Here is a 27028-nt window from a genome sequence, read left to right as displayed (position 1 = left end):
TTTTTTTTTAACATTTCTGCAGCATCCTTAAGAGCTACTTCAACCTACCTCCCCCCTGCCTTTTTTGCACTCAATTAGTATAAATATTCTGAAATTGAAATATAGTCAGTCACCTGTCAGCATCTGTGGTAGATTGATTCCAGAAGACATGGAGAAAGGAACATACTCAGATGCTCAGGTTCCTTTATAAAACAGTGTAGTGTTGCATCTAATCTATGCCTGTTCTCCAGAGGACGTTAAATCATCTCTAAATTATTCACAATGCCTAGTATAATGTAAATGCTGTGTCGTTGTTTTACTGCATGACTTAAGGAATAATGACTAAAAAGTTATATAGCCCCAGGGTGTTTTTGTTTTGCTCTGGATATTTTCCATCAGTGGTTAGATGACTCCACTTACATACAACATATCAGTATGGAGGGACAGCTGTCCACTAAAATATTTTAAACTCGAATTGTTTTAAGGAGAAATTTTTGTTGTTATTGTTGTTGTTGTTGTTGTTTTAAAAAAGCAGTTCATTCTTAGGTTGATATAAAGGTTAAACAACAGAGAGTTAATGAGGCACATGGCAGTGTGGGGGTTAATAGCACTGAAAATTAAAACAACAGCCTCACTTGTGCCAGCTAAGCACACCACGCTCAGCTGCCCCCTGCCAGCCCGTGGCCTGTCGTATGAAATGCACTGGTACTATTTTAACTCTGTGGCTTGTTTAGACTGTCACTAAAGGATAGGCTTTGATTCTTTTACACAAATGTCTTTCCACTACACACGGATGTATTATGTTCTTACTGATGTGCTTGCTTGCTGACTGCCTCTTCTGATCTCTTTCTAATGCTTCTGCCTCCCATTAGCAGCCACTAAAGCCATCCAGTGAGATCCTTTCTGTTACTGTATTTTTCAATTTCCATTTGAATTTGAAAAACTTGCACTTCCAGGGTTAAGGAGATGGTTCCTTGGGTAAGAGTGCTTGTCCTGCAAGCACCTAAGTTTGAATCCCCAGATCCATCTAAAAAGCTGGGCATGGACACGCATACCTGCAATCTCAGCATTGTGGGGTAGAGACAGGCAGATCCCAAGAGCTGTATCGGCAGCCAGTCTAGCCTAAACAGCAAGCTTCAGTTCAGTACGAGACCCTGTTCCATAGAGGGAATAGTAATAGCAATAGAGGAAAACTCCTGAAGTCTTGCTATAGCTGTTGCATGCGTGTGTACAGGCGGGCAAACCCATACACTCACATGTTTGCAGCGCACACATGTATACACACACATACATTTTAAAATAAAAATTTTCACTCCTCTGCCAAGATTATCTAACAAACTTAGGTTCCTATGCTTATACTTAAATATGTTTTTAATTTCTACCTTAAAGTCTTTGTCTGTCATCCTCAAAGCTGCCCTTAATAATTTTTAATTATAAACTAGACATTATGGATGGTACATTATAGAGATTTTAAGTCCTGTTCTCTTCTGTGAAATATTGATTTTTTTTAATAGGCAATATAATTAGCATCTGATCATCTTGAACTTACATAGGCATAGTTTGATGATTTGTTTTTTTAGGTTTCTCAAAACAGGGTTTCTCTGTGTAATAGCCCTGGCTGTCCTAAACTGGCTTTGTAGACCAGGCTAGCCTTGAACTCACAGAGATCCACCTGCCTCTGCCTCCCGAGTACTGGGATTAAAGGGGTGCACCACCACACCCAGCGATGATTTGTTATTGAGACCTCAGAAAAACACTATTTTCAAACTGTCAGTTTGGCTTTGTCAGTTTGGTTTACTTTTTTGTTGGGATTGATTTAAAATGGAGCATAACTTTGATTCGCCTTTATTGCTAACACGATACATGGCTTTTTTGATGTATCAGATGGCTGTCAGGGGGCTACACTATAACTGTAGCTATCACCAGTCTTTCAATTACAACATCCCTAAGCATTCTTTGGCCATTTATATGTCTCATTTATTCTTAACCTAAATTAAGTGCTGTCTGGTCAACCATGGGTGAGTCACCCTAAACACTCACCATCAAACCTTCAGCTAGAGACTGACCAGACTGCTCAGTTGTTCGAGGCTTTTACCCTGTGGCCCTTGTTTTGTAGGCTTGCTTAGTTAGGGTGGCCTTTCCCACATTTGGGGTTATAAACAGTTCATTGTGCATTCTTGAGAATAAATAAATAAATTTGAGAATAGGTTTCTCAGATTGTCTTAAATGTAACTGTATAAATTGTCTAAAATGTATCTGTACAAATGATACAAGGAGCTATAACTTTATTGTGTCTTTACTTTTCCAAAAGTTGTTCCTAACAGTTTTTAATACTTTATCCTTTTTTCACTGATTTAAAATTACCTCTTCAGAGTGCCAAATAAACAGTGGTCTGTTTTCAGATCCTGTTCTATATTCTAGTGCCTGGTTTATCTGGTTCTGTATTGGCATATTAGCACCACACTGCTTAAATAAGTGTTTGTTTAAATATAACTGAACACACCAGTGAGGAGTTATTTCATAGATTTCTTTACAATTAACTTTGGATTTTTTTTTATCCTATTCAATAAAACTTTCCTTACAGTTTAACTTATAGTAATGAATTTATTGTTGGTGATGTTGTGCAGTGGGTTAAAAGCTATGAAATTGCATAACGCAAAGCTATCAGACACTGCAGAAATCTGTCCTTCAAGCCTCTAATGGTAGACAAGCTGGAGTCCAAATTCCTATCCGAGGAAGAGTTACTTAAATGTTTAATAGCTCTTCTAAGCAGAGCATCTTTATTTGTGGGTGAAAGGAATTCAAATGGCAAAGTTATCAATCACTCCGTGCAGTTTACAGTAAGATATGTACAAGGATACATAATAAGCAAGGTGGACAAGATACTGTCAGTTCTATAGCAGAAGATATTAAACAACTCTTTCTAAATGGGCACAGTTTTCTTTAAATGTTTTAATACAAAGTTCAGTCTCAAGGGATAACACATTAAATAAGCCCACCTGCTTAAAAGAAGTAGAAAAGCAAACGGTAATGATGAAACACTGTTTTTAGATATTCAACACACGGGGTTCAATAAATAGATAGTAAAGTGAGACAGTGGCAGGCCACAGCACACAGTGTAGGAAGGGTAAAGCCAGAACTTAATGATCTCACTGAGGGGCAGAGAAAGATTTCATGGCAGTGAGAATCTGCAAGGCAGAGTACCAGAAAGGATGGGACTGTGCAGGGAGAAAGAGCCACATATCTGCAGAGGGACAACCCTGACCCATTGCATGAGTAGTGATTGGCACAGACATGAGTGGAAGGCGCCTGAGGCCAAGGAAGGAATACATGGACAGTTCCTTAGCCTTATAAAAAGCTGAGACTAGTTTGTGCTCTCGTGGGGTGGAGAGCAGCTGAGAATATGTGGGGCATTGGACATAAAAGAGTTCGCTTCCCCCTCCCACCCCCCGGAGATAAATTAGCCTAGACCATAGGCTGCTCCAGGGCTGTTCTCACTGCATCTGAAAATAAGCTCAAAAGAATCAGCTGGTTCCAAGTAACCTGTCTGAACCTAAGAAAACATGCCACTACTAAAATTACTGTGACAAAAGCAAATATCCATTGAGGTCATAGTCAGAGTGCTGGTAGGCAATCAAAAATTAGCACAAAGAGAAAAATACAGCCCCTAGTGTAGAGAAAGTGTATCACTAGAAACAGTAAATGGCATGTTAAAGCCAGCAAATAAGGACATTAAAATATCTTAATGTGGGCTGGAGAGATGGCTCAGAGGTTAAGGGCACTGACTGCTCCCCCGGAGGCCCTGAGTTCAATTTCCAGCAACCACATAATTTGATGCTGTCTTCTGGCCTGCAGGTGTTCGTGCAGGCAGATCACTATACCCATAAAAATAAATAAATAAACCTTTTGTATAGTAAAAGAAGATGGAGAAAATTGTGACCATAATAAAAGAGAAATAAAATATTTTAAAAATGCTTCTGTGGCATGCCCTGATATGGAAAGATATATTGTGATGAAAAAATGTACTGGGAAAAACAAAAACAACAAAGAAAATGTGCTGGGTCAGTTAGATACTGTCTAAGGAAGATCAGTGAACCTGAACACAAAATTTAAAATTACTGGAAATGAAGAATAGAGTGGAAAAACTAGAACTTAACAGAGCACTGGTATCATTGTAGAGCAATAGAAAGTGGATAAATAACTGTGTAATTAGAGTTCAAGAAGATGAGAGAATGTGGAAGCAGGAAAAAAAAACAACACGGTAATGGTTAAACGTTTTCTAAATGTAATGGCAACCACAAACCCACAGGCCCTCCTGCGTCCGCTTATGCAGAAGCCACATACAGGTACATCACAGTTCAGTGCAAACAAGACGTCATACAGAGGACAAGAAGAGCAGCAAACTGCATCCAAACCAGCACCAGTCAGAGAGTAATTTAGTGCTGTCTTTACATGCTGAAAGAAAAAAAAATGTCAGTTTCGAATTCTTCGCTCAAAAATGAAGATATAGTTTATAATCTCAGCACTTAGGAGGCTGAGGCAACCCTGGGCTACATATTAAAGTGACATATTTTGTCACTATACTTTCGCACGCGCACGCGCGCACACACACACACACACACACACACACACACACACACACACACACAGAAGGCTGGCTAAAATTGATTGCCAGCAAACCTGTAATAAGTAATGTTTCTCTCTCTCTTTAAATTTGTTGTATTTATTTAGAGGTAGGGTCTCACAATGTAGCCCTGGCTGGCTAGGAACTCACAGATACCAATCTCTCTAGTGCTGGGATTAAAGGCATGCATCACCACTCACCACTCATAAATAGTCTAGTTTAGCGCAAAAAGCAATAGACTCCCTCATGTCATCTTCACGCACATGTGTTATTATGCTTTGTTGTCATTGGAAACTTAAATCTGTAGAAGAGAACAAGAAATACTAGAAACAATAAATATGTGAGTAATCTTGTAAAGATACACAGAGAAAAAAAAAGAAACTTATTACTCCAAAAGGTAAAAAATTGAGTAAAGCACATAGACCAAAGTAATATTGCAATACTTATTTCTGAATTTGAAGTATGTACCATAGTAATTTAATGTGTTAATATTGGAGGAAATTTAGTACAAAGCATATGAAATTTTTATACTTATTTTTTGCTTTTGTGTAAATCTAAGCATTTTAAAATTTAAAAATAATTTAAAATAAGTGTTATTGTTTAATAGCATAAAAGAATGTGTTATGGCTTATAGTATTTGTAACACTAAAATGGCAAAAAAAACCTTAAAAATAAATTATAGTATGCCATTTGTGAAGTAATATAATTATTATTATATTTAAGGTAGATTGTGTTGGGGAGGTAGGAGGAGGCTGTGCCATGGATTAAGTGGAGGAGGAGAACATGGCCAGCATGGATGAAGATTCGGCCCAGATGATGATAATTAGCAAGTATTTGGGATTATGGATGGGAGGTAGCATGATAGAAATCATTAGAAGTGGTATAGGATACCTGCCTCAATATGGGATGTAGTTTAGGGAATTGATATCTGCCCTGTCCTAGACTGTGTTGTTAAGATGTGCATTGTAAATTCTAAACAGTAGTTCTCAGCCTGTAAGTCATGACCCCTTTAGAGGTTGCATATTAAATATTCTACATATCATATATTTACATTACAATTCAAATCAATAGCAAAAATATAGTTAATGATGAAATGAAATAATTTTTATGGTTAAGGAATCCCACAACATATGGAACTGTATTAAAGGGTCGCAACATTTGGAAGGTTGAGAACCACTGGTCTAGAGAAATCTCTAAAAACAAAACTGGATACACAGAGAAACCCTGTCTTGAAAAACCAAACCAAACCAAACAAGACCAAAACAAACAAAACAAAACAAAAATGGAAACACTAGATACTGGAAATGGCTTAGCAGTTAAGAGTACTGGCTGCTCTCCCAGAGGATGTGGGTTCAATTCCCAGCACTGCCATGGCAACTTACAACATCTCTAACTCCAGTTCCAGGGAACTGAATGTCCTCTAAGGACACTGTAAACACTCATAAAATAAAAAAAAAAAAATAAGGAGAAAAAAATTAGCAATGAAAACACTAGAAAAAAATGGATAAAAAATGTGTAGATGGGACAATAGGGGAAAATAGCAATATGGTAATCTTAAGGCTGATTATAACAGTAACTGCATTAAATATAAATGGGATAACTATTCCATTTAAAAAGCAAGGATTATGACAGCCCAGATGCTCCAGGAAGCACTGAGACAGCACTGTGGGCTGGGCTGGGCTAGGAAGTAGGTGGAGGAGTGATAGAAGAGAAGAGAGTAAGCAAACAGATAATGGGGGGAAGACAAAGAAAAGCCAAGTGTTTGTGTGCTGTGAAAGGAGGCAGAACTGGAGAGGCAAAGGCTGTTGCTTTTGTGTTTCTTGGGAAATGGTGAGTAACACTGTCTATCAATAGAGCCAGTAACAAACCCAGGTGCCAGTGGGCCTATGCCTCCTTTTCCTTGTGAAAACTGACGACTGCGTGAGTCTCTGACTCTCAGAGCTGCATTCTAGCCCAAGAAGAAGAGCAGTACCTACAGAGTAGAGACTCAACATATCTACCTGACTGTAGAGCTGGCCCTAGTGGAACAGGCCTGGGTGAGCTACCCCAAGGGCATGGAAAGAGAGCTGGCCCTGTCCCTCACCAGGGAGTGTGGGTGCAGGAGAGCTGGTGCGCAGACCAATTCAGCTGCCATCCAGATCCAGGACTTTGAGTTAGCCCACCCCAACATCTCCTGACTACAAACTGTGCGTGAAGGGGGCCAGTCCAGCGGAGCTAAAGCTGAAGAATATCCCTGACACAGAACAATAGATATCTGAGAGGGATCTCTGTAAAGATCCAGGATAGAAGATGTGACAAAAGCCAGAGGCCTTGAACCAGGCTAATGACTTACTATTGCAATGAACATTTGCACGTGAGGCTGTCTGGACAGAAGTGTGTTCTGTGTGACACACTGCAGCTTCCAGGGCGAGATGAGTTCTTTTGTTTAGAGGGAGAAGTTTCAAGGGCAGGGTTTATGGAAAGATGGGGAGATGAGTAGGATTGGAATGCATGATGTGAAATTCACGAAGAATCAATTTTTAAAAGTTTCTTAAAAAGCAAGGATCCTGAGACTTGAAAAAAAAGCATAACATAGGTGTGTGTGTGTGTGTGTGTTAGTTAGTCACTGCTCTTTAGCTATGAAGAGACCATGATCAATGCAACTCTTATAAAAGAAAACATTTAATGGGGGCTCGCTTATAGTGTTGGAGGCTTAGACTGTGTTCCCTCACAGTGTCAGGGAACATGACAGCAGGCGGCTGTGGTACTGGAGAAGGGGCCGAGAGCTACATCCTAATCCGCAATCAGAGAGAGGCTGAAAACCTCCCAGCCCACCCCAGCCCCCACCCCCACACCTGTGATACAGTTCCTGCAACAAGGCTGTGCCTCTTAATCTTTCTAAACTTTGCAAACAGTTCTGCTCCCTGGTGTGGAAGCATTCAAATATATGAGCCTATGGGGGCTATCCACATTTATGCCATCACTATATATGCTGTGTATACAAATAAATGGAATAGGTATGGGTTTCATTTGTGTATTTTAATATGGATGAATTCCCAAAGTAATATGTTATGTAGTCAGTATAGACACAAACAAATATATACTGTCTAATAACATTTATTTCAGATTTCAGAAAAGGCAAAACCAAGCAAGTCTGTGGGCTGCCACAGCAGAAGTGTAAGAAGGCAACCAACTGAAAAGATAGCAGTGTTGGGAATGACTTGTATTATAATTACATGGATGGTTTCAGACTTACACGCTGAGGATGTGTGGATTTTATTGTGTTCTCACAAATAATCTATACATGGGAAAATTGAAGAAATGTAAAAATGAGAAAGATTTGAACGAACTGAAGGAACTCAGAAGTGAAAGACAGAATGCTTACTCTAAATAAAATTTAAAATGTTTTAGATATTTATATGACGTTTAAAATAAGCTTTATTTATCTACTACATTTTTTTAATGTTTAAATTATTAGGTTGAACTAAAACGACAATACAATGACCACCACTCAGAATTGAGAGGTCTTTTGCCAGGACGTCAGTGGTATGAAATTCAAGCATACAGAGCTTTAAATCAGGCTCTAGGCAGGTGAGTAAAGTAAAATGGGTCCACTGTTACTGTCTGTGAATTTTGTCTGTGCCCAAGAAAAGGAAGTAACATTTGCTGCTTTTAAAAGTCAATGTGATGTCAGAAATGACAGCTGAGAGCTGTGGCAAGCACTTTACCAACTGAGCCACTTTATGCTTTCCAGCCTGTGGAGTAACTTTTTAAAATTATCATCTCAAAAATAAATTTTAGTGTAGGACATAAACTTCCAGTTTATAAACACAAAGTAGATTTTGTGCATCTAGTTTAAAGATTAGTATTCTGTGTAGGTGACATTGTAATTATCCATGCAAACTTTTGTTTCCTAGTGATTCTATAAGATGTTCAGGTAATTTAAATAAACGTAGGAGAGTCATGACAGGAGGACAATTTGACATATTTGGAATTCAGCCAGGAGATCTGGAACTAACCCTTATCCGACCCAAACAGATCTGGAAAAGATTTTTCTCAGGTGTCACGTACACTCACATTGCACAGGAAACTGACAAAATTGTGTTTGCATGCATTTACATGAAAACAATTACATAGAACATTAGGTAAATTAATTCCTGGAGCACATCACTCATGCTGCTCATAATTTCAGAATCTTGTGTGTTCTTTTCACCAATTACTTGGTGAAGTGCCGTCTTGTTGCCTTTCTCTCCGGACATCCCGTTTTACTTGGGACCTTGTTGCACTGCGTGTTTTTCTTAAAGCATCTCATTTTCTCTTCCTGATAACTGCCTAGTTTTGTTTGAATTGCAATATTCAACTAATAGTTTGTAGGAAAACTTGAACACATATTTTTAAATTCTTGACTTTTCCTTATTATACTTATAAAAATAAGTGGTTTTGCCTCCATTGATTTTTCTTTTACTTTAATATTAAAAAAAAACTCTTGAACTTCAAGAAAGCTTGTGAAGTATGAGTTCCACTTGCATTCTTTATGATTTATAAACTCTGTGCATATTATCACATTTGGTTCTTCAGTTGGTAACACCTAATAACAATGCAAGTTGGAACTTCATAATTTTTTTGTTGTTGTTGTTTTATTTTCAACCTTTAATCTGAAGCTAAATTACCCTGCTGGGGTCACATAATTATTTATTGGCCCTTTACATATTAGCCCCACCTGCACTTTTAAAACCACAGGCTTGCTTTTCCACCCATATTCCCTACCTCTGTCCACTCACATTTTCACCAGAAGACATAAATATAACACTATTAAGTCTTATCATGTGCTGGCATGACTTTCTTCTGCCTTGACACTAAAGCTTCCATGTGGCAGAGTAACAGTTACAACCTGGTTGTAGTCATGTCCTACGTGGTGCCTTCTATTCCTTCACTTAGAGTTATTTATACCCTAGGGAGCAGGTGTACATTCTCTCTTTTGTAGCATATGTCTCACCGTCAGGTAATAGCTTGCTCATGTGTCCGTTCCCATCATATGTGTACACCTGCATCTCAGCAACCTCCTATGTCTCTGCGTGACATGGCTGCTTCAGATTTGCTTGGTGAATGGTGGGAAACGTTAGATGTGCTGCTTTCCTGCGGTCCTGTATTGCCAGCCAGCTTCTAAAGCTTCAAAACATGTTTTTCCAGAGTACCACGAAAGTCATGCACTTGAAATGTCAGCATACAGTACTGTGCCTTTGGTGTGTTATTAATTGAATTATTATTGAATTTCAGGGACACTATCAGCAAATGGCAATTTGTCACAAAGAACATACACTGTTATTAATAAAAAGTTTTTTAATGAAAAAGATAACGCTCAAATGAATGTTCTGCATCACTTGATAAAAGCTTGTATGTGCTAACTGGTATAAGTGTGTTTATAATTTGAAGCACTCTTATGGGGGAGGGGTGTGGGGCATGTGCCCATGTGGAGACCAAAGGCTGACATTGGGTGTCTTCCCCTGCCACTCTCCGCTGTGTCTTTTGGATGGGGTCCCTCTCTAAATGTGGATGAGAAAGACCAGAGAACCCCAGGATGCTGCTAGCTCCGCCCAGCACTGCGGTCACAGAGTGTGCTACCATCCTGGCTTTTATGTAGGTTCTGGGGATCTGAACATAGGTCCTCATGCTTGCCCCATAAGCATTTTACCAACTGAGTTATCTCCCCTTATTGTCATTTTTAAAAGGCTACACTACATGGACATTATAATCATCTAGAGTAATAAAGTCTGTGAAACATAATAATTGCCTTCTGAAATATACCAGGTGGTTTACAACTGAGTCATAAGTAAGAGTTTTCTCACTAGCTGCTTTACTTAAAGTATAATATCTCTCAAGTGAGCATGATTCATTTGAGCAAGGCCGTATGAAAACAATGAGAAAAGAAGAGATGAAACCTTTAAATGTTTTTTTTAATTTAAATATCTCTACCAAAAGCTGCTTTAGATGCAAAGTGGGCCCAAAATAGATCTGCCTGGTTTCCTATTGGTTTTCAACACCCTTCTATAGAATTGACAGTATATAACTTTGTCCTATCCGGCCAGAACCTGTAGCTTACTTTAAAATAACATCAAAGAAGAACGTCATATGAAATTAAAAATTTCAAACTGTAAATGTTAAACATTTATTATCTTCATTCTCTCAAAATCTCATCTCAGTGGAGGATTAAAAACGTCAAACTTCAGAGTGATACAGAGGGAGAAGAGGGACAATGGCAGACAGAGATCATGTTTTTAACACTGAAAGTCAGTCGAGCGATTAAATGACTTAGCTGACTGAATTGATTATAGTAACAAATAGCTGATACACCATTTTCTTAATTATCCCTCCAGAAATCTGGCTTTATTTTAAATGTTTTATATATATATATATATATTTTTTTTTTTTTTTGTAGGTGTATTAGACACAAAAATGATTGGGGAGCTCTTATTCTGGTGGACGACCGCTTCAATGGCAACCCGAAGCGCTATATATCAGGTAAGGGTCTCAGTTTAAAGTAAAAACTACCAGTAGGCTTTGTTTTTCCTTAGTAGCTTAAAAAAAAAAAGCCCCCTGAGATCTTCTTATTTGTGTAGTACATGTTGTATGTAATATAATACTAAGTGTAAACAATATTATACACTAGGTGTATAGAGCTTGTAGTCCTAATAACTGAAACCACGCTGGTTGACCGTCAGGACCCCGATTTCACCCTCCCCATGCAGTAACAGTTTGTCCTTCGTGACTGTCATGTGTCACGTAGTGTACTGTCCTTAGATTCCTCTGTCGTGAAGCATCCAACAAGACTTCCTTATTGTCTATGTCGGCATAAATAGTGTGTGCAGGGTGTATTTCTCCAGTCATCTCTAAGTGGGCATTTGGGTTGCTTCTGCCTGTTGGGTCCTGGCACTACAGCGAACATGATGAGTGGACACTTCTTTATCATAGCTAAGAATGGAGTCACTGGATCGTATGTAAGTTCTAGGTCAACAGATACTGATGGAAAGCAGTATTTGGAATATTTCCTCATATTTTTTTCCTTCTATGATTTTTTTTCAGAGTTGAGTTTAGGCTAATTTAGAATAGATTCTCAGTAAATTTTTGCGTATAGTTAAGAATAAAGATCTAGTTGTGGCGCACGCCTTTAATCCCAGAGGCAGGTGGATGTCTGTGAGTTCGAGGGCAGCCTGTTCTGCAAGGAGAGTCCCAGGCCAGCAAGGGTGACACAGAGAAACCCTGTCAGAAAAAAATCCAAGAGATCCCCAGGCCAGACACAATAGTGCACAGCTGTAATCACAGCAGTCAGGAGGTTCAGATAGAGAAACTCAAGTTTAGGCCAGGCTTGGCTATATGGAAAGCTTCCGGCCAGCTTTGGCTCCCTAGCAAAACACTGTCTCAACCAACCAAAAAGAAAGAGGAAAGAGGTGCAGGAAAAACAGGACATGTATATGCAAACAAATGAAATTAGGCATAAGGGAAAGCTACAGTTTAGTGTGTGTGTGTGTGTGTGTGTGTGTGTGTGTGTCTGTGTGTGTGTATGTGTGTGTGTGTTCTAATTGTGTATCCTGCGGTTGTGTGACACTGTTCCTGGGAAGATATGGACAAACATCTACTCTCCCCAGATAGGGAACCCACAGTAAGCCACAGTAAGGATACTACTAAAATCCAACTTAGTGAGTCAGTGAGTTTATTCAGGTTGCTTACAAGAATGGAAAGGACTGAAAGACCAAAGCCCACTTCAGCAAGGGTGACAGCTCGCAGAAGCTTAAACCCAAAGCGCACTGCTCAGCCTGCAGGCAGATCAACAGACTGCAGAATGTCTTTTCCAGGTAGCCCAGTTGGTCTGAACCTCTTCCAAGCAGATTGGCTGGAATCTGCCTCTTGGGCAGCTCAGCCAGTCTCTGCCTCTTCCAAGCAGCTCGGCTGGTCTGATAGTATTTTTCCTCAGTCTTTACTGCTTCTCTACACTGATAGGAGGATGCTGAGGAGGAGGGAGGGAGGGGGAGGGAGGAGGAGGGAGGGAGGAAGAGGAGGGAGGGAGGAGGAGGAGGGAGGGAGGAGGAGGAAGAGGAGTGGAAAGAGGAAGAGGAAGAGGAGGAGGAGGCTGGTGCCACTGGTCAGGTTCAGGAGCTTCCAGAAGCCTTTGAGTTATGTGCTTCTGGAGTGTATAGAAATCTTTCACCCCCCTTTAGAACAGTAGTTCTCAACATTTGGGTCATGACCACTTTGGGGGGTCCAAAGATCCTTTCACAGGGGTCACATATCAGATATCCTGTATATCAGACATTTACACTACAATTCATAACAGTAGCAAAATTACAGTTATGAAGTAGCAACGAAAATAATTTTATGGTTGGAGGGGTCACCACTGTAGAGGGAGTTTTGGCTCCTTTATTGGGTTCTTTCACCTCCAGTCTTCTCTACCCCAATCCTTTCTAGCCCCCAAACACTCGGTAGGATAGAAAGAAGGATAGAGGGGGAAGGGGGTATAGATCTCTTTAGACTACTTCCTGCTGATCAGGGGTGTCGAGTTCCTTGGGACAAATCCAGTCTTCATTGTCAGGATATCTCCAGCCAGCAAACAGCACTCAGCAATGAGCAAAAGCAGCAGCAGGGAGCAGCAGCAAGGCCCTCTCGGGGCTCTCACATTTATGCCTTCTCAAAAGTCCCCAGAATTCCATACGTAAAAGCTATCTTCAGCTGGCAAGATCATACTCCTGCCAGAGCTGCTGTGGGAAATCTAAAGCAGCCCCATATCACTCACCTGAGATTAAAATAAAATCATATTCATATAACATAAATGAAAAATTTCACTACATAGAACATCCTGTACCTTAATGAGCTCCCCTTAATGAGCTACACAACATTTGCCACTTTACTAAACATTGGCTTGTGTGTGTGTGTGTGTGTGTGTGTGTGTGTGTGTGTGTGTGTGATGTGTATGGGTGATGTGTTCATGTGTGAACGTGGGCACTCACATAGCATGCATGTGTAGAGGTTGGAATGCACCCTGTGATATCTGTCCTCACCTTCTACCTTGTTTGCATCAAGGTCTCTCTTGTTGCCCACTGTGTACACCAGTTTAGCTGGACCAAAGGCTTCTGGGGATTCTCCTAACTGCCTCCCATTATCCCTGTAGGAGCACTAGGATTGCTCATCTGACTTACATGGGCTCTGGGCTTAAAGCTCAGTCCCTCACTGTTGTATGGTAAGTACTTTCGCCCACTGAGCCATCTCCCCAGCGCACACATTCATTTTCCTTTCACCAATGTTTATGTTAAAGTCACAAATTACCCCCTTTTAAAACTATGTACGTATCTTATACTGATTATTATTTTTTATACTTTTAAAAAAGATATATTTATTATTATGTATATAGTGCTTTGCCTGCATGTGCACCTGCAGGCCAGAAGAGGGCATCAGGTCACATTACAGATGGCTGTGAGCCACCATGTGGTTTCTGGGAATTGAACTCAGGACCTCTGGAGGAGCAGGCAATGCTCTTACCCTCTGAGCCATCTCTCCAGCCCCTTATTTTTTATACTTTTACCTTTTAGGTTCTGTCCCAAAATTAGAAGTGATTTGTGATGCTTGGATGTAGCTCAGTGGCCAAATACTTGCCTGGTATCCATGGCTCCTGAGCTCAGTCCTCAGCACTGGAGGGGGGAGGAGCTGTCATCACTGTACTTAAGTATGTGGTAGCCATCATGCGTTTACCCTTTTTTGGCAAGCTACACGTCCATGTGTTACTGTGTCCCTCACTGCTTATGAAGATCTAGTGGTCATGGACTCCCTCAGCCTCTGTCAATCTGGGAAAGTCTGTCTCACCTGCAGTTTGATAGACAGTTTCGCCAGATATAGCATTCCTAGTTTGTAGTTTGGGGCTTTTCTTTTCAGCATCTCATTCCCTTGTAGCCTGTGACGTTTCTCCTGGGAGTCCATTCACAGCCTTTGGAAGTTTACTTGCATATGATAGATTGCTTTTCTCGTGCTGCCTTTAAATTTTCTTTTGCTTTGCCCTTAGACAATTTGATTATAATATTTGTTTTATTTTATTTTATTGCTTTTTTAGAGAGCCTTACTCTGTGCCAAGCTGACCTAGAACTCAGTGTGTACCCCTAGGTGGCCCTGAACTTGGTACAATCTGTCCGCCTTGGCTTCCCAAGTGCTGGTATTACAAGGGGGCCCTGAACTTGGTACAATCTGTCTGCCTTGGCTTCCCAAGTGCTGGTATTACAAGGTGGCCCTAAACTTGTTACAATCTGTCCGCCTTGGCTTGGTATTACAAGCATGAACCCATTTTGCATTACTAAACTTTCTGTTTTGTTTTTGCTGCTTTGAGACAGGATCTTACTTTGCAGCCCTAGTTGGCTTAGAACTCACTAAGTAGACCAGGCTGGCCTCAAATTCAGAGATCTACTTGCCTCTGCATTCAGAGTGCTCTGATTAGAGCTGTGTGCCTGTACTTGTTTGGTTTTGTGGGCTTCAAGTAGCTTAGACTGGCTTTAAACGTGTTAGGTAGCCAAGGCTAGACTCAAATTCCTGATCCTCCTTTGACCTTTCTGGAAATGAGCTTCCTAACTGTTGCACCTTTTCTGGAATCCCCAAATGCATACACTGTTCTGATGAATGGTTGTCCCATAACTCCCCTAGATTTGCTTTTTTTTTTTCCTTTTCATTTTTGCTCTGCTGTGTATTTTCAGATGATCTTAGAGTGTGTTAAGGTTTGCCCTCTGCTTGATCAGATCTTTGATTGCGCCCTCTAGTGGGTGAGGGCTTCTGCTCTAGAATTTGGTTCTCTCTCTCTCCCTTTTTTTTTCCTTTGTTTTTTCATTCTCTATCTCTTTGATGATTAATTCTCATATATTCTCTCTTATTTCCCTTCCTCTTTCTCCTCCTGCTCTCAAAATTTAAATTTAGCTTGTTTCCATGATAGAGCTATGCCCCATGTGTCTTTGTAGTGTTGTATTGGTCTCTACACGTTTGATAAAACAGTCACCTCGCAGTGTACTTACTACCCGCCAGCTTCACACAGAAAGACTTTCACTCATGAGCCATGCTAGGCTCTGGTAGCCCTCAGAACTTCTGTTCTGATCCACTTTCTCTGGACTTCCCTGTGCGGGTACCCAATGAGATGGCTAGTTTCTTTCTTTGCCTGGTTTCCTCCCTGAGTATCAGGATCTCTTGTGTCATCGCAGCGTGCTCCCCATCCAGCTCTTTTGTTCCCAGTGGCCTCTCTGCCATAGCCTGTGGTGCTCCCTGATGACTCAGACAGTCTAGTCCTACGCAGTGCAGCGAAAAGCCAGCATCCCCCCCCCACACTAGTCTCTTCCCTGAAGTACCCCTGGGCTATCCCAGCCTCTGGCTCTGGCTCTGTGTCCTGCGCTGTCATTCCAGGGCAGCAGCCTGTTGTGTTCAGTAGTCTCCGGGCGTGAGTCTACCTGTTCGTGTCCGCACTTCAGGACAGACAGGACGGAAGCAAATGCTTCAGAACTTTGGGCCTACTCTCTAGTCTCTCTCCAGGGACCTCATTCCCAGTCTCCGAAGTAGGGACTGTAGTGAAAGGCTCCACACATTTTCCTGCTTGCGTCAATGCAAGCCTGGGTTCCAGAACTTTGTAACTTGTGTCTGGATTTCTCATAAAGGGATTTGGCCCATGAATTATTGGATCAATGTTTCTATAGGAGGAACGTGGGATCTGGGGTTTCCTATTCTGCCATCATAAATCTTTTGTATTTAATGACTTCTATTTTTATTATTTGAGTGTGTGTGTGTGTGTGTGTGTGTGTGTGTGTGTGTGTGTGTGCGCGCGCGCACACATGGGGATATAAATGCATGTGTGTGCACGTGCACACACATGCATGAATGCCAGCCTCAGGTGTGGTTCCTCAGAAGCCGCCAGCTTGATTTTGAAACAGAATTTCACTGGCCTGGGTCGCACCCATCAGGCTAGACTGGCGGCTTGCAAGTCCCGGGGATCTTCATGTTTCCCTCCCTCAGCACTGGCCTCACAAGTGTGTGCCGCCTCTCCCAGCTTTTTTATTTGAGTTCTCTGGACCAAATTCGGGGTTTCATCTTTGTCAAGAAGCACTAGGTTGACTGAGCCAGATCTCTATAGCTTCATTTTAAAGATGAGTAATTGGGATGAGAATTTGAATCGTGAGATCGGACATGAACAATTCCCACTAACAGAAAACTAGTCTTTGAATTCTCATATGTTTGTAAAAATTCTTTATGAAAAATTTTTAAGTCATCAACTATTAAACCATTTATTACCTTTTGATTTTATAGAATATGATACATAACCTAATAATGTAGCAATATTTTATTTACCATTGTCAAAGAGAAGGTTCTTCCTCAAAAATGAATTTTTCAGAAAACACTAAATTTTTAAACTTATGTGAGTACTTCTCTTTTGGCTGCTTGATTGATTCATTTCCAAGTTTGCTATTATATTTATTTGCTTGTTCCTTTAAATATGTTTCTGTTCTACTCAAGTTTACTTAAAGGGCTGGGGAGATGGCTCAGCTGGTAAGTGCCTGTCATGCAAACATTAGTACCAGAGTTTACATCTTCAGCACCCACATAAAACCTGTTGTGGGGGTAACACTGCTGTAACTGCAGGGAAGGGAGGCGGGCAGGTTGCTGGCACTTGCTGGCCTGTGGTATAGCCAAACTGGCAAGCTTCTAGTGCAGGGAGAGACCCTGTCCAAACAACACAGTGGAGAGCAATCTCCAGTGTCCACACATACAGGCATACATGCAGTTTGCAGCCTGTACACCATACACATGCACACAAAATAAAGTTCATATTCATCAAGTATTTTCTAAAAGGAGATAAAGTGCCAGCAGGCAGATAGGTGGGTGGTCACTTGACAGATACTGCATGGCTGTGGTTTCTACCCAGCGACAACAGTCCATTCAGTTAATACCACAAATATGCTTGCTGTCAAGGAGCTGTCAAGATTTAAAGCAGAAAATGTTGGCTTTGGGTCTTTTCCATACTTTTCTGTGTCTTAACAAAGCAGCGCCTCAGTAAAAGCAGAAACACTAAGTACTCGTGTTTAGACAGCAGGTGGAGCTCAGACCCTGCCAAGTGTTTAGAGGCCAGCAACCAGACCTTGTGCTAAGAAGACCTTCTTTGATTATAAAACGGTCAAAATGAAAAACCATTGTATTAAATTCTTTTTTAGTTTCAAATTTTCACTTGATATCTTTTTTTTTTCAAAATAAAGCTAATGTTAGTGCTTTTCTTTAAAAAAAAAACTCATATTTTATTTCATCGTTCAGACTTATTAATGTTTTGAATTAAATATTTCCCAACTTCTGAATTATTTTAATTTTGTTTTTCAGATATTCTTAAATTATAAAGTGTTTCCATGCTTTGGTAATACTAACATGATACATAAGTTAATTTTGTCTTGCTTTGTTTTTGTTTTTCAAGACAAAGTTTTTCTATGTAATAGCCCTGGCAGTCCTGGACTCTCTTTGTAGACCAGGCCGATCTCGAACTCACAGAGGTTCACCTGCTTCTGCCTCCTGAGTGCTGGGATTAAAGGCTTTCACCTCCACACCAGGCTGCATAAATTAATTTTAATGGCAAATTTTAATTTAAATTTAATTTTCAAAAATATATAACTCCAAAAAATTCTCTTTTAAGAACACGAAAGAAAAACTTGAGAGCTAGAGAGATGGTTTAGAGCACTGACTGCTCTTCCAGAGGTCCTGAATTCAATTCCCAGCAACCACATGGTGGCTCACAACCTGCTATAATGGGATCTGATGCCCTCTTCTGGCATGCGGAGGTACAGGAAGACAGAACACTCATATACATAAATAAATAAATCTTTGTTTAAAAAGAAAAAAATATTTGAAATTATAGCATAGTGGTTTAGGTTACTTCTTTACGTTTACAATATCATGATGTTTTTTAAAGCTCTTTGTTCAGGGCCAGGGGATGGCTCAGTAGGTACAATGCTTACTGTTCAAGCATGAGCGTCTGAGTGCAGACTCTGCACATGGGAAAGCCAGCGATGGGGGCACACATCTGTGGACACAGCAATGCAGGGAAGGAGACAAGCTGCCTTTGGAGACTTGCTTTGGCCGATTGATGTAGCCACAGCTGTGAGCTCTAGGTTTAGTGAGGAGAGACCTTGTCTCAAAACTAAGGTGGAGAATGATAGAGGAAAACACCTAGTATTGTTCATGAGTGCACTGGCTGCACTCACATGTGTATAACACCTACACATGCACACGCACACACACAAATAAATAAATCATTTTTAAGACCTAATTGTTTCAAAAGACAATGCCAGTTTTTACAGCATTATCGAGAGAATATTTATTTTATGATAATCCAGGTATTTTTTTTTAACTCCAAAAACTTTTTACTTAGCCATACTACAAAATACCTTAAGCTCTGAATATGGTTCATTTTATACATATTCCATTTTAACATGTCCCTGATCAAGTAATATCTCGAGAGAATTCATTGCTGTGTAAATAAATAACAGTTTGGATAAGACGTGGCTTTGCACAGGAAAGTGTTGCTTCTTCCATTGCCAGAGTAGGTGAGGAATTAGTGGAGAAAGGCACAGAATAACCTTTGAGACTGGAATCTTGAATTTATTTTCAGAAAAGGAGCCAAATTTAGATTAATGGCATGGAAAGTTGTGTTATTCCAACTTCTTACCCTGCGTGGTATTGATAGGCAGATTTTGAGGTTTATTTATTTTTATTTTATTTGTTACTATTGTATAGGGGCATCTATGATGCAGTGTGAGTGATGGTGTCGTGGTTCAAGTATAGATATCAGAGGACCACTTGGTAGAGTCAGTTCTCTCCTTCACTTTACATGGGTCCCAGGGCTTGAACTCAGGTCATCAGGCTCACCCAGGACTTATACCCATGGAGTATATTGCTGGCCCAATTTTGAGGAATTTTGGTAAAACTAAATTTGTCATGTTCCACCTTCATTCTGAGCTGAGCAATATAGACATTTCCCAGCATACAGCGATTGTCCTTCACAGTACTGTGAAAGCAGCACACAGTCAGCAGAAAATGCACTCCAGAGTGGTTTGCCTTTTTCCTGGCTGATGATCAGTGTGCCCTGAGATGCTGGCACCATCAATGAGCTGCAGTTCCCAGTGTGTCCCCTGATGACAGCAGCAAACAGCTGGTGCTCTGCAGTGCACTGTTTGGCTAGACTCTGACTGGGTGGGTTATGTATAGTGCGTGCATTTTCAGGGTTCAGTGTTGTGAAACTAATGATTCATTTTTCAAGCCATAATCCCTTCATAACTCATGTACATGAAAAAAATATTAAAAGATTGAAAACTATTCCATATGTTGAAATGCAAATTATGTTACTTCACTAGAAAATATAAAGTTATTCTTAATACGTAAATATTTTGGTAACTAAGTAACCAGTCTCTCCCCTGGACCCATTGTTTTTTAGGACTTTCTAAGTGGGTACGGCAGCAGATTCAGCACCACTCAACCTTTGCCAGCGCACTAGAGTCTCTCACTGAGTTTTCTAAAAGACACCAGAAAGATACCAATAGATCCAGAAGAGACAGAAAATGTATAAAGGACAGTGAGTCTACTTTGGAAGTGGCCTGTTTGGAGGACAGCACTCTTGCACGCATGTCAGAAACAAGTCATCTATCGCCAGAAAATTCTAGGGAAGAAGAAGCAAAAGGGTCTGTCCGGGAGCTGCAGTGTCCCCAGCCGGCTGCTAAAAACCCATCAGCACCAAGTCACAGCGTCTCCAGCAAGAAGAAAAGTACGTTACATTCTGCCCATTTACAGTAGACAGAAAGATCTTTCATCATATAAAAGTGAGATGATCTGATTTAGGTACAGGTTAATCTCCTGGAATATAATGGTTTATAACATGAGGTGTTCATAAAGTAATACAATATGTTTGAATGAGGACATGTTTTTGTTAGGATGCTAAAGTCTATTTTGTAGTTTCCATTGGCTTTGCCACTTGCCTAATGTGATTATGAGCAAAGCCACTTAACCTTTTAAAGTTATAATAGAAAAATGAACTCAAATAAGATAGTAAATAGCATAGGATTGTAAAATACTATACATGTGGTAGGCATTATTGCCGAGTGTGGTGGCACACACCTTTAATCTCGGCACTTGGGAGGCAGAGGCAGGTGGGATCTCTTGAGTATGAGGCCAGCCTGGTCTGCAAAGAAGAGAGTCCAGGTCAGCCAAGGCTACATGGAGAAACCTTGTCTCAAAAAATAAAACAAAACAACAACAACAACAAAAAATGGTAGGCATTATTTTAGAGACTTTATAAAGTTGGTATTTCAATGATTCCAGCATGCTGGAGGCTGAGGTAAGAACCAGGAATTCCAGGCCAGGCCTGGAAAGACGGCTCAGCAGTTAAAGGTGCTCATGTCTGATCCCTAGAATCCAGAAACAAAGGACCTACTTCTGCAAGCTATTCGATGAGTTCCACATGCATGCCCTGGTGGGTGCCCCCAACACCATACACACAGTAAATAAATGCAAAAGCATAGCTAGGAGTCATAGTAATACAGAACTATTAAATTAAAAAAATAAATAAATAAAAGAATTCAAGGCTGGCTGGCCTTAGCTGCTGCAAGCCTTTGCAACCAAAAGGTCCCACTTAGGACTGCCCCTTATTTGAACCTGAGATGTGAGTCATTTGTTCTAAGTAATAAAAAGTAACATTTTAAAATGTTAGAAATCATTGCCTGTATCAGGGATTAGTGAGCCCTAGCCCGTCCTGTTGGCTTGTTTTATGTTTAAAATTTAATGCAACTAGTGCATATTCATTTGCTTTTACATAATACAAAAACAACAAAGTTGAGCAATTGTATTTTTATCCTGGAATATAGCCTGCTTGGATAGTTGAAGCAGACGTAATATAGACCACAAAAACTAAAATATCTGCTATCTGATCTATAACAAAAAATAATAATAACCTGCCATATTCTAGTGACTAGATATAATTTTAATTTGTATGTCGTTGTAGCGTAACATACCTATTTGAATATTTTGTGCTATGTGCTTTTAAATAAGTATCAGAGTGACTTGGAGGCTGCTGTACGGACGGTCAGGAAACCCAGTGCTGATCTTACATGCTGACCAACCTCAGGCCTTGAGACACGGGCACACGCAGCCTTGAGGTCCTCAGTGCCCTTATTTTATAACAAGAGTGTTAGCCCTGGCCATTTTTTCTCAGTCACTAACTAGTGGCTTTTTAAGGCAGATTTCTCCTTTTTCTTTTTCCTCTTTCAGTGCTGGGGTCTTGCGTGCTGGGGCACTGCTCAACCTGAAGGACTGCCCCAGCAGCAGGCCTATGCTTTCCTCACTGTGTCCTCTTCCTCTTCCTCTTCCCCTTCCTCTTGTTGTGCGACATTGTGCTCACCATTGCATTTATATGATCATTTGCAAATAGCATTTTAGCTTAGACCAGGAAATCCTGGAGAGCCGATGTTCTCTTCAGGGTTAGCATTCTCTCCTTTAGATTCTAAGATGAAGGCAGTGGGAGGTGCTAACCTGTGTGTTTTATGCTGCTCTTAAAGTCTTTCTAGTAAAGAGCACTTTAACGTAACAGTTAATGTTACCTTGCAGCACAGAGCTGACAAGTTTTTGTATTCTTAGGTGATCCAGTACGGAGAAAAGAGTCTGTTCAGACAGTGAAAACAGAAAAAAATGTGATTTCCAGATCCTCAAGCCCAACCTTTGGAAAACAAGCAGAGCCAGTCAGCTGGCCTATCTTTAATTCTCTGAGGCGGCATTTCACTAGTAAAGTGAAGAATTGCACACCTGCTCTCGGGCCATCAGAGAGCCATGCTCCTGGTTCTTCTACCTTCAACACAGAAAAAACAGAAAACAAAACTGCTTTGCCACTCACCGCGAAATGTGCGTCCTCAAATGAAACAGCAGACACGTCATTCGCGCCTTGCCCTCAGCCAGAAGTCGTGATGTCACCAGTGAAGGTTGACATCAGCCCTGCTAAGAACCATTGCAAACAGCCACTCGGCTCTGAGAAAGACCTATGTCCGCAGGGCGAGTTGTCTCCAGCCCGTGAAGAGGCGCAGCGTCCCACGTCAGATGAGGCTGTGGAAACAGACGTCGAGGATGACTCTCTCTGTTTCACACCTGAGCTTTTTGATCCTGTTGATACGGATGAAGAAAACAGGGAATTAGTTCAAACTGATAGATGCAGTGATAATTCAGATTGTTTTTCAGCTGAGGAACTTTTGGAAACGGTAGCTGGATTCGGGCAGAAATGAAAGTCAAAAGTTTCACAGACACAAAGCTGAATGGAGTCACACCAGTGGAAGAGAACAAAGCTCACAACTTGTATAAGCAAGTTAGAGCTAAAAACCTCCCCCCATGAATAGACATGAGGACCTATAGGCCGAGGGGGGGGGGCTCCCACTGCATGGTAACGCTGTCAGGCTTCTGCCCAGCCTTGTGTAAATATTAATTTGTATGTTGGGTAAATGTTATCATTTTAATTTTTTAGATATAGTTTTCATTTTAATTCATTAGATTTTAAATCTATCTTATGTTGAGAAATACAAGTTTTATTCTAGAGTTTTAATTAAGTAATCTATACAAAGTACTTTCCTTTAATATTTAGTTTCCTGAGGTACTTCCAGTTTTACATAATTTCTCATAATTTATAGTTCACTTAATGTGCTTTCATACCAATATACAAAGATTAATCTCAGTTAAATCTAGCCACACTTCAGACATATGTCACTGTATATTTTAATTCAAATTCATAGAATATATCTTTAGAAGTTATAGTTTATCTCCAAAAGTTTCCTGTTTCGTTAACCTGCCTTAGATTAGGTATGGAGCATCTAGCTGCCAACCCCAGCCCGTGGAGCACAGGCTCAGGGCCAGCCAGCACCGCGGAACCAAACTGTTTCAAAGTCAAGGGGGAAAAATTGTTTGGAACTGGTTTCTTAGATAAGTTAAAGAAAAGAGTGTGCATATTTAGCTGAAATTGGAGGAGTTTTTTGTTTACTAAAGCTAAAATATCAGCAACAAAATTATATGCAGTTATAGAAGGCCATTTGAAATATTCCAGATACCAATTTTAATTATTTTGCTCCACTGTCATTATAGAAAGTCATGTGCCTCAACCTCTGGTCTCCACACACGTGTACACACAACACATTACACATACACATATACACACACATGAAGATAATGCACAGATCCTAGTAGTACCAATAAAATGATATATTCAAGTATAAAGTTTTAATTCTGTAACTATTAAGGTAGAAAACTTGGTATGTAAATTTAATAAATAAGCAGATGTTACATATTGTTACATATATACGCATTTATATATATGCAGACATATATATAGAACTACACTCCCTTAAGGAACAAGAATCTACTGTGAATTTTGAGTGTGTGTATCTGATCAAAAATATTTATAAAAGATGATCATCTCTGACATTTCAAAACTACATTCCCCCCAACAATGGACATTTAGACTTTTTATGATGATTTGAGTTCAGAGTATGGTATGTGTATGTGTATCTAGAAATCAAGCCAAGGGCCTTGCATTCTAAGCAGGCATTCTAGCATTGAATTGCCTCCAGCCTGAACTGAAATCTTATAAGTGTCGCTTATTATCAAGTCAAAATTCCCAGTAACTATATTTTTATGTTCATTTGAGTAAGTGAATTATCACACATGCATGTATTTGCTCTCGTTTTGATAGCATTTAGATTTGGTACATGAAATTTGAATTGACAGCTTACCAAGTAAGGAATTTATCTGTGGATTTACAAAGTGATTTCAACATTGTTTAAAATTGTTTTAACATTGTTTCTCCTGTTGTGGAAGGATTCGTGGTAGAAGACAGAAACACAGCCTCTGCTCCTCCTGGGCCTCAGGCGTGCTGCTTACATGGCAGCACCACGCCTTCCTTCTGTGGGGTTAGTGCCATTTATAAAATGCAGCCTTGAATACTGTAAAGGCTTGCAAATCCCTGTAAGCAATTTAAAGGAATATCTGTTGGTATTTTTTTTTTCTACGTCAGTTTTTGTTCCAGAATGCTTACAATAAAGCATGCCATTGCGTAGAAAAGGTCAGGTGACTTACTCTCTACCTTCTGGGGATGTAAGTGTGTGTAGTAACTTAGAGAACTGGACACAGTTTTTAAAAACGGATACAGTTTAAACATTTTTTATATTTTTTGGAGTTGTCCTCCCCTCCCTCGTTTTTGTTGTTCGGTTGGGTGTCTTGCTTTTGTTTTTGAGATACGGCTTCGTGTACTGCATTGTGACCTTGAATTCCCAGCCTCCTGTTTCTGTCTCCCAAGTGCTGTATCATTCCCAGCTTAAAATAGCCTTTAGAAGAATCATTAAACTACGTGAAAAACATCAAGAAAATCATTTTGCAGCCAGATACCCAACTTAATCACAAATACCATCTGTCTTAGTTTGGCTTTTATTGCTGTGAAGAGACACCATGGCCACGGCAACTCTTATAATAAAAGACAACATTGAATTGGGGCTGGCTCACAGTTTCAGGTTTAGTTCGTTATCATCATGGAGGGAAGCATGGCAGCGTGCAGTGGACATGGTGCTGGAGGAGCCAAGAGTTTGACATCTTGATCCACAAGCCGTAGAAGGACACTGTGTACCACACTGGTGTCGCTTGAGCACAGGAGGCCTCAAAGGCCACCTGCACAGTGACACACTGCCTCCAACAACACCTAACAGTGTCACTCCCCGTGGGCCAAGCATGCAGATACATGAGCCTATGGGGGCCCATTCCTGTTCAAGCCACCACACTTTCTCTTTCCCTACATTATTTTTTCCAAAAGCTAATATTCTCTGCATATTACTAAGTCATTGCAGAGGTGTTCCACAAGATCTCAGTATTTTTTTAAAATGTTGATATTTTTCTTCTACGAGGATAACATTGTAATAGATGAAGGAGTCTCCTCAGGTCATCATTCTAACAAGATGATTGTCCAGAAAGTAAACCGTGGTCCTTCTGAGAGTAAGAGATAGGCTGTTTTCACTAGTAGTAACAAAAGATGCTTTTGAGTTAAAATTGAAACATTGCAAGTCCTGTGAAGAGTACCCAGTCATCCCTGGGTCAGCCATGCCTCTGCAGTGCACCCCAGTTTCTAGGAGGCCTTCCCTAGTTAGGGACAGACCAACTGATAATACAGAACTGTTAGAGATCAAAGGAAAAGCTCTTAGCTAATTTATTTTTCAAACTGCTGAACTATGGAGTAGAAGTTATCGAGTAATTAGTCTTAAATGTTCCATGCATATGAAGTGACTATTTAACGCTGCGTTTATCGAAGCACAGAAAGTATACAGCACATAGGCTCTGCACCACGGACTCTACTAGTTGGAGAATGGCCTCTGCTCTGGAAAGAAAGGTACAATTTAAAGAGAAGATTCTCTTCATGACTCAGTCGCTGAAGAGCTACTTAACACTTTCTCAGATTGTGCTGGAAATTAATGAGACGTCTTAACTATATTCTCACTGTACATCTTACTATTACATGGTTTTGAAATTCGGCACTGCTTCTGTGTTTACTTAAAGCTTTATTTCTCCTCTTTTGATATGTCTAGTCAGTACATTAATTATTTAAAAGGAGCCATTTCCATATTTTTCTAAAATAGGGCTTTGCCGTGTTTTCTGTTTATAATAAAACACAAAGTATTTAATCTTTTAGAAGTGCTTATAAATGTCACCATGCGAAGTGCCCGTTGTGACATACTTGAAGGACTGGCTGTTGTAGCCATCAGAAGTTAATGGTATTGTTTTTATATAGGATTGCCACACGGTTCTGTTTCTCTCTTTAATCTTGGCTTTCTTAGTGAGCAACACAGAAATGTGACTTTTCATGAATTTTTGGCCGTCTTGTCTATCTGCATAGGGAAAAAGCACTCACACTAGAACTCAGATCCTGCGGGAGTGCAGCCAGTGCTTTTAGCCACTGAGCCATCTCTCCAGCCCAAGATTGTATTTATTATTGTTGTCAACGTTTTTGTGTTCCCTGATGTTATAGTTGCTTACTAAGTGACTTGAAAGGAGCTTTTTCTCCGACTGTTCTGTTGCTCTGTGGTTTTGGACACATCTCATGCAGCTCGGGCTGGCTTTAAATGTGATACGTAGTCTTGAGCTCCTGAGCTTCCTTCTTGTGCCGAGGGCAGAGTGCTAGGCAAGTGCTGCCACACCCAGGCTGAGTGGAGCAGTGTAGTAATCTCACTTGTGCTTACTTCATTTGACCGACTTCTAGACTCTTATCTTTCCTTTTTTCCATATTCTTATCCTAACATTTCATTCCCCACTCTTTCTCCAATCATATTGATAGACCCTTATCTCTTCAATGTAGGCCATACTTTCTTTACAGTGAAGGATATACCTTTATCAATTTTA

At 40.3% G+C, this 27028-nt stretch overlaps 1 protein-coding gene across 4 annotated transcripts in view; it reads left to right on the top strand.

The window, feature by feature from the left end:
• BRIP1 (BRCA1 interacting DNA helicase 1) overlaps nucleotides 1–24265 on the top strand; it is a 127363-nt gene extending 103098 nt beyond the window's left edge. For all 4 annotated transcript variants that reach the window (XM_084803254.1, XM_084803255.1, XM_084803256.1 and 1 more), the window contains 4 exons: nucleotides 8061–8173; nucleotides 11019–11101; nucleotides 20061–20387; nucleotides 22253–24265. In XM_084803254.1, the coding sequence (XP_084659380.1) occupies nucleotides 8061–8173; nucleotides 11019–11101; nucleotides 20061–20387; nucleotides 22253–22887 (1158 nt within the window). In that variant the 3' untranslated portion in view covers nucleotides 22888–24265. The remainder of the gene's footprint in view (nucleotides 1–8060; nucleotides 8174–11018; nucleotides 11102–20060; nucleotides 20388–22252) is intronic.
• The last annotated feature ends 2763 nt before the right edge of the window (nucleotides 24266–27028 follow it).

Source organism: Acomys minous (assembly GCF_964271855.1).
Source record: "Acomys minous genome assembly, chromosome: 12".
Lineage (NCBI taxonomy): Eukaryota > Metazoa > Chordata > Mammalia > Rodentia > Muridae > Acomys > Acomys minous.
Note: the sequence above shows the minus strand (reverse complement) of the source record. Positions and strands in the feature narration are given on the sequence as shown.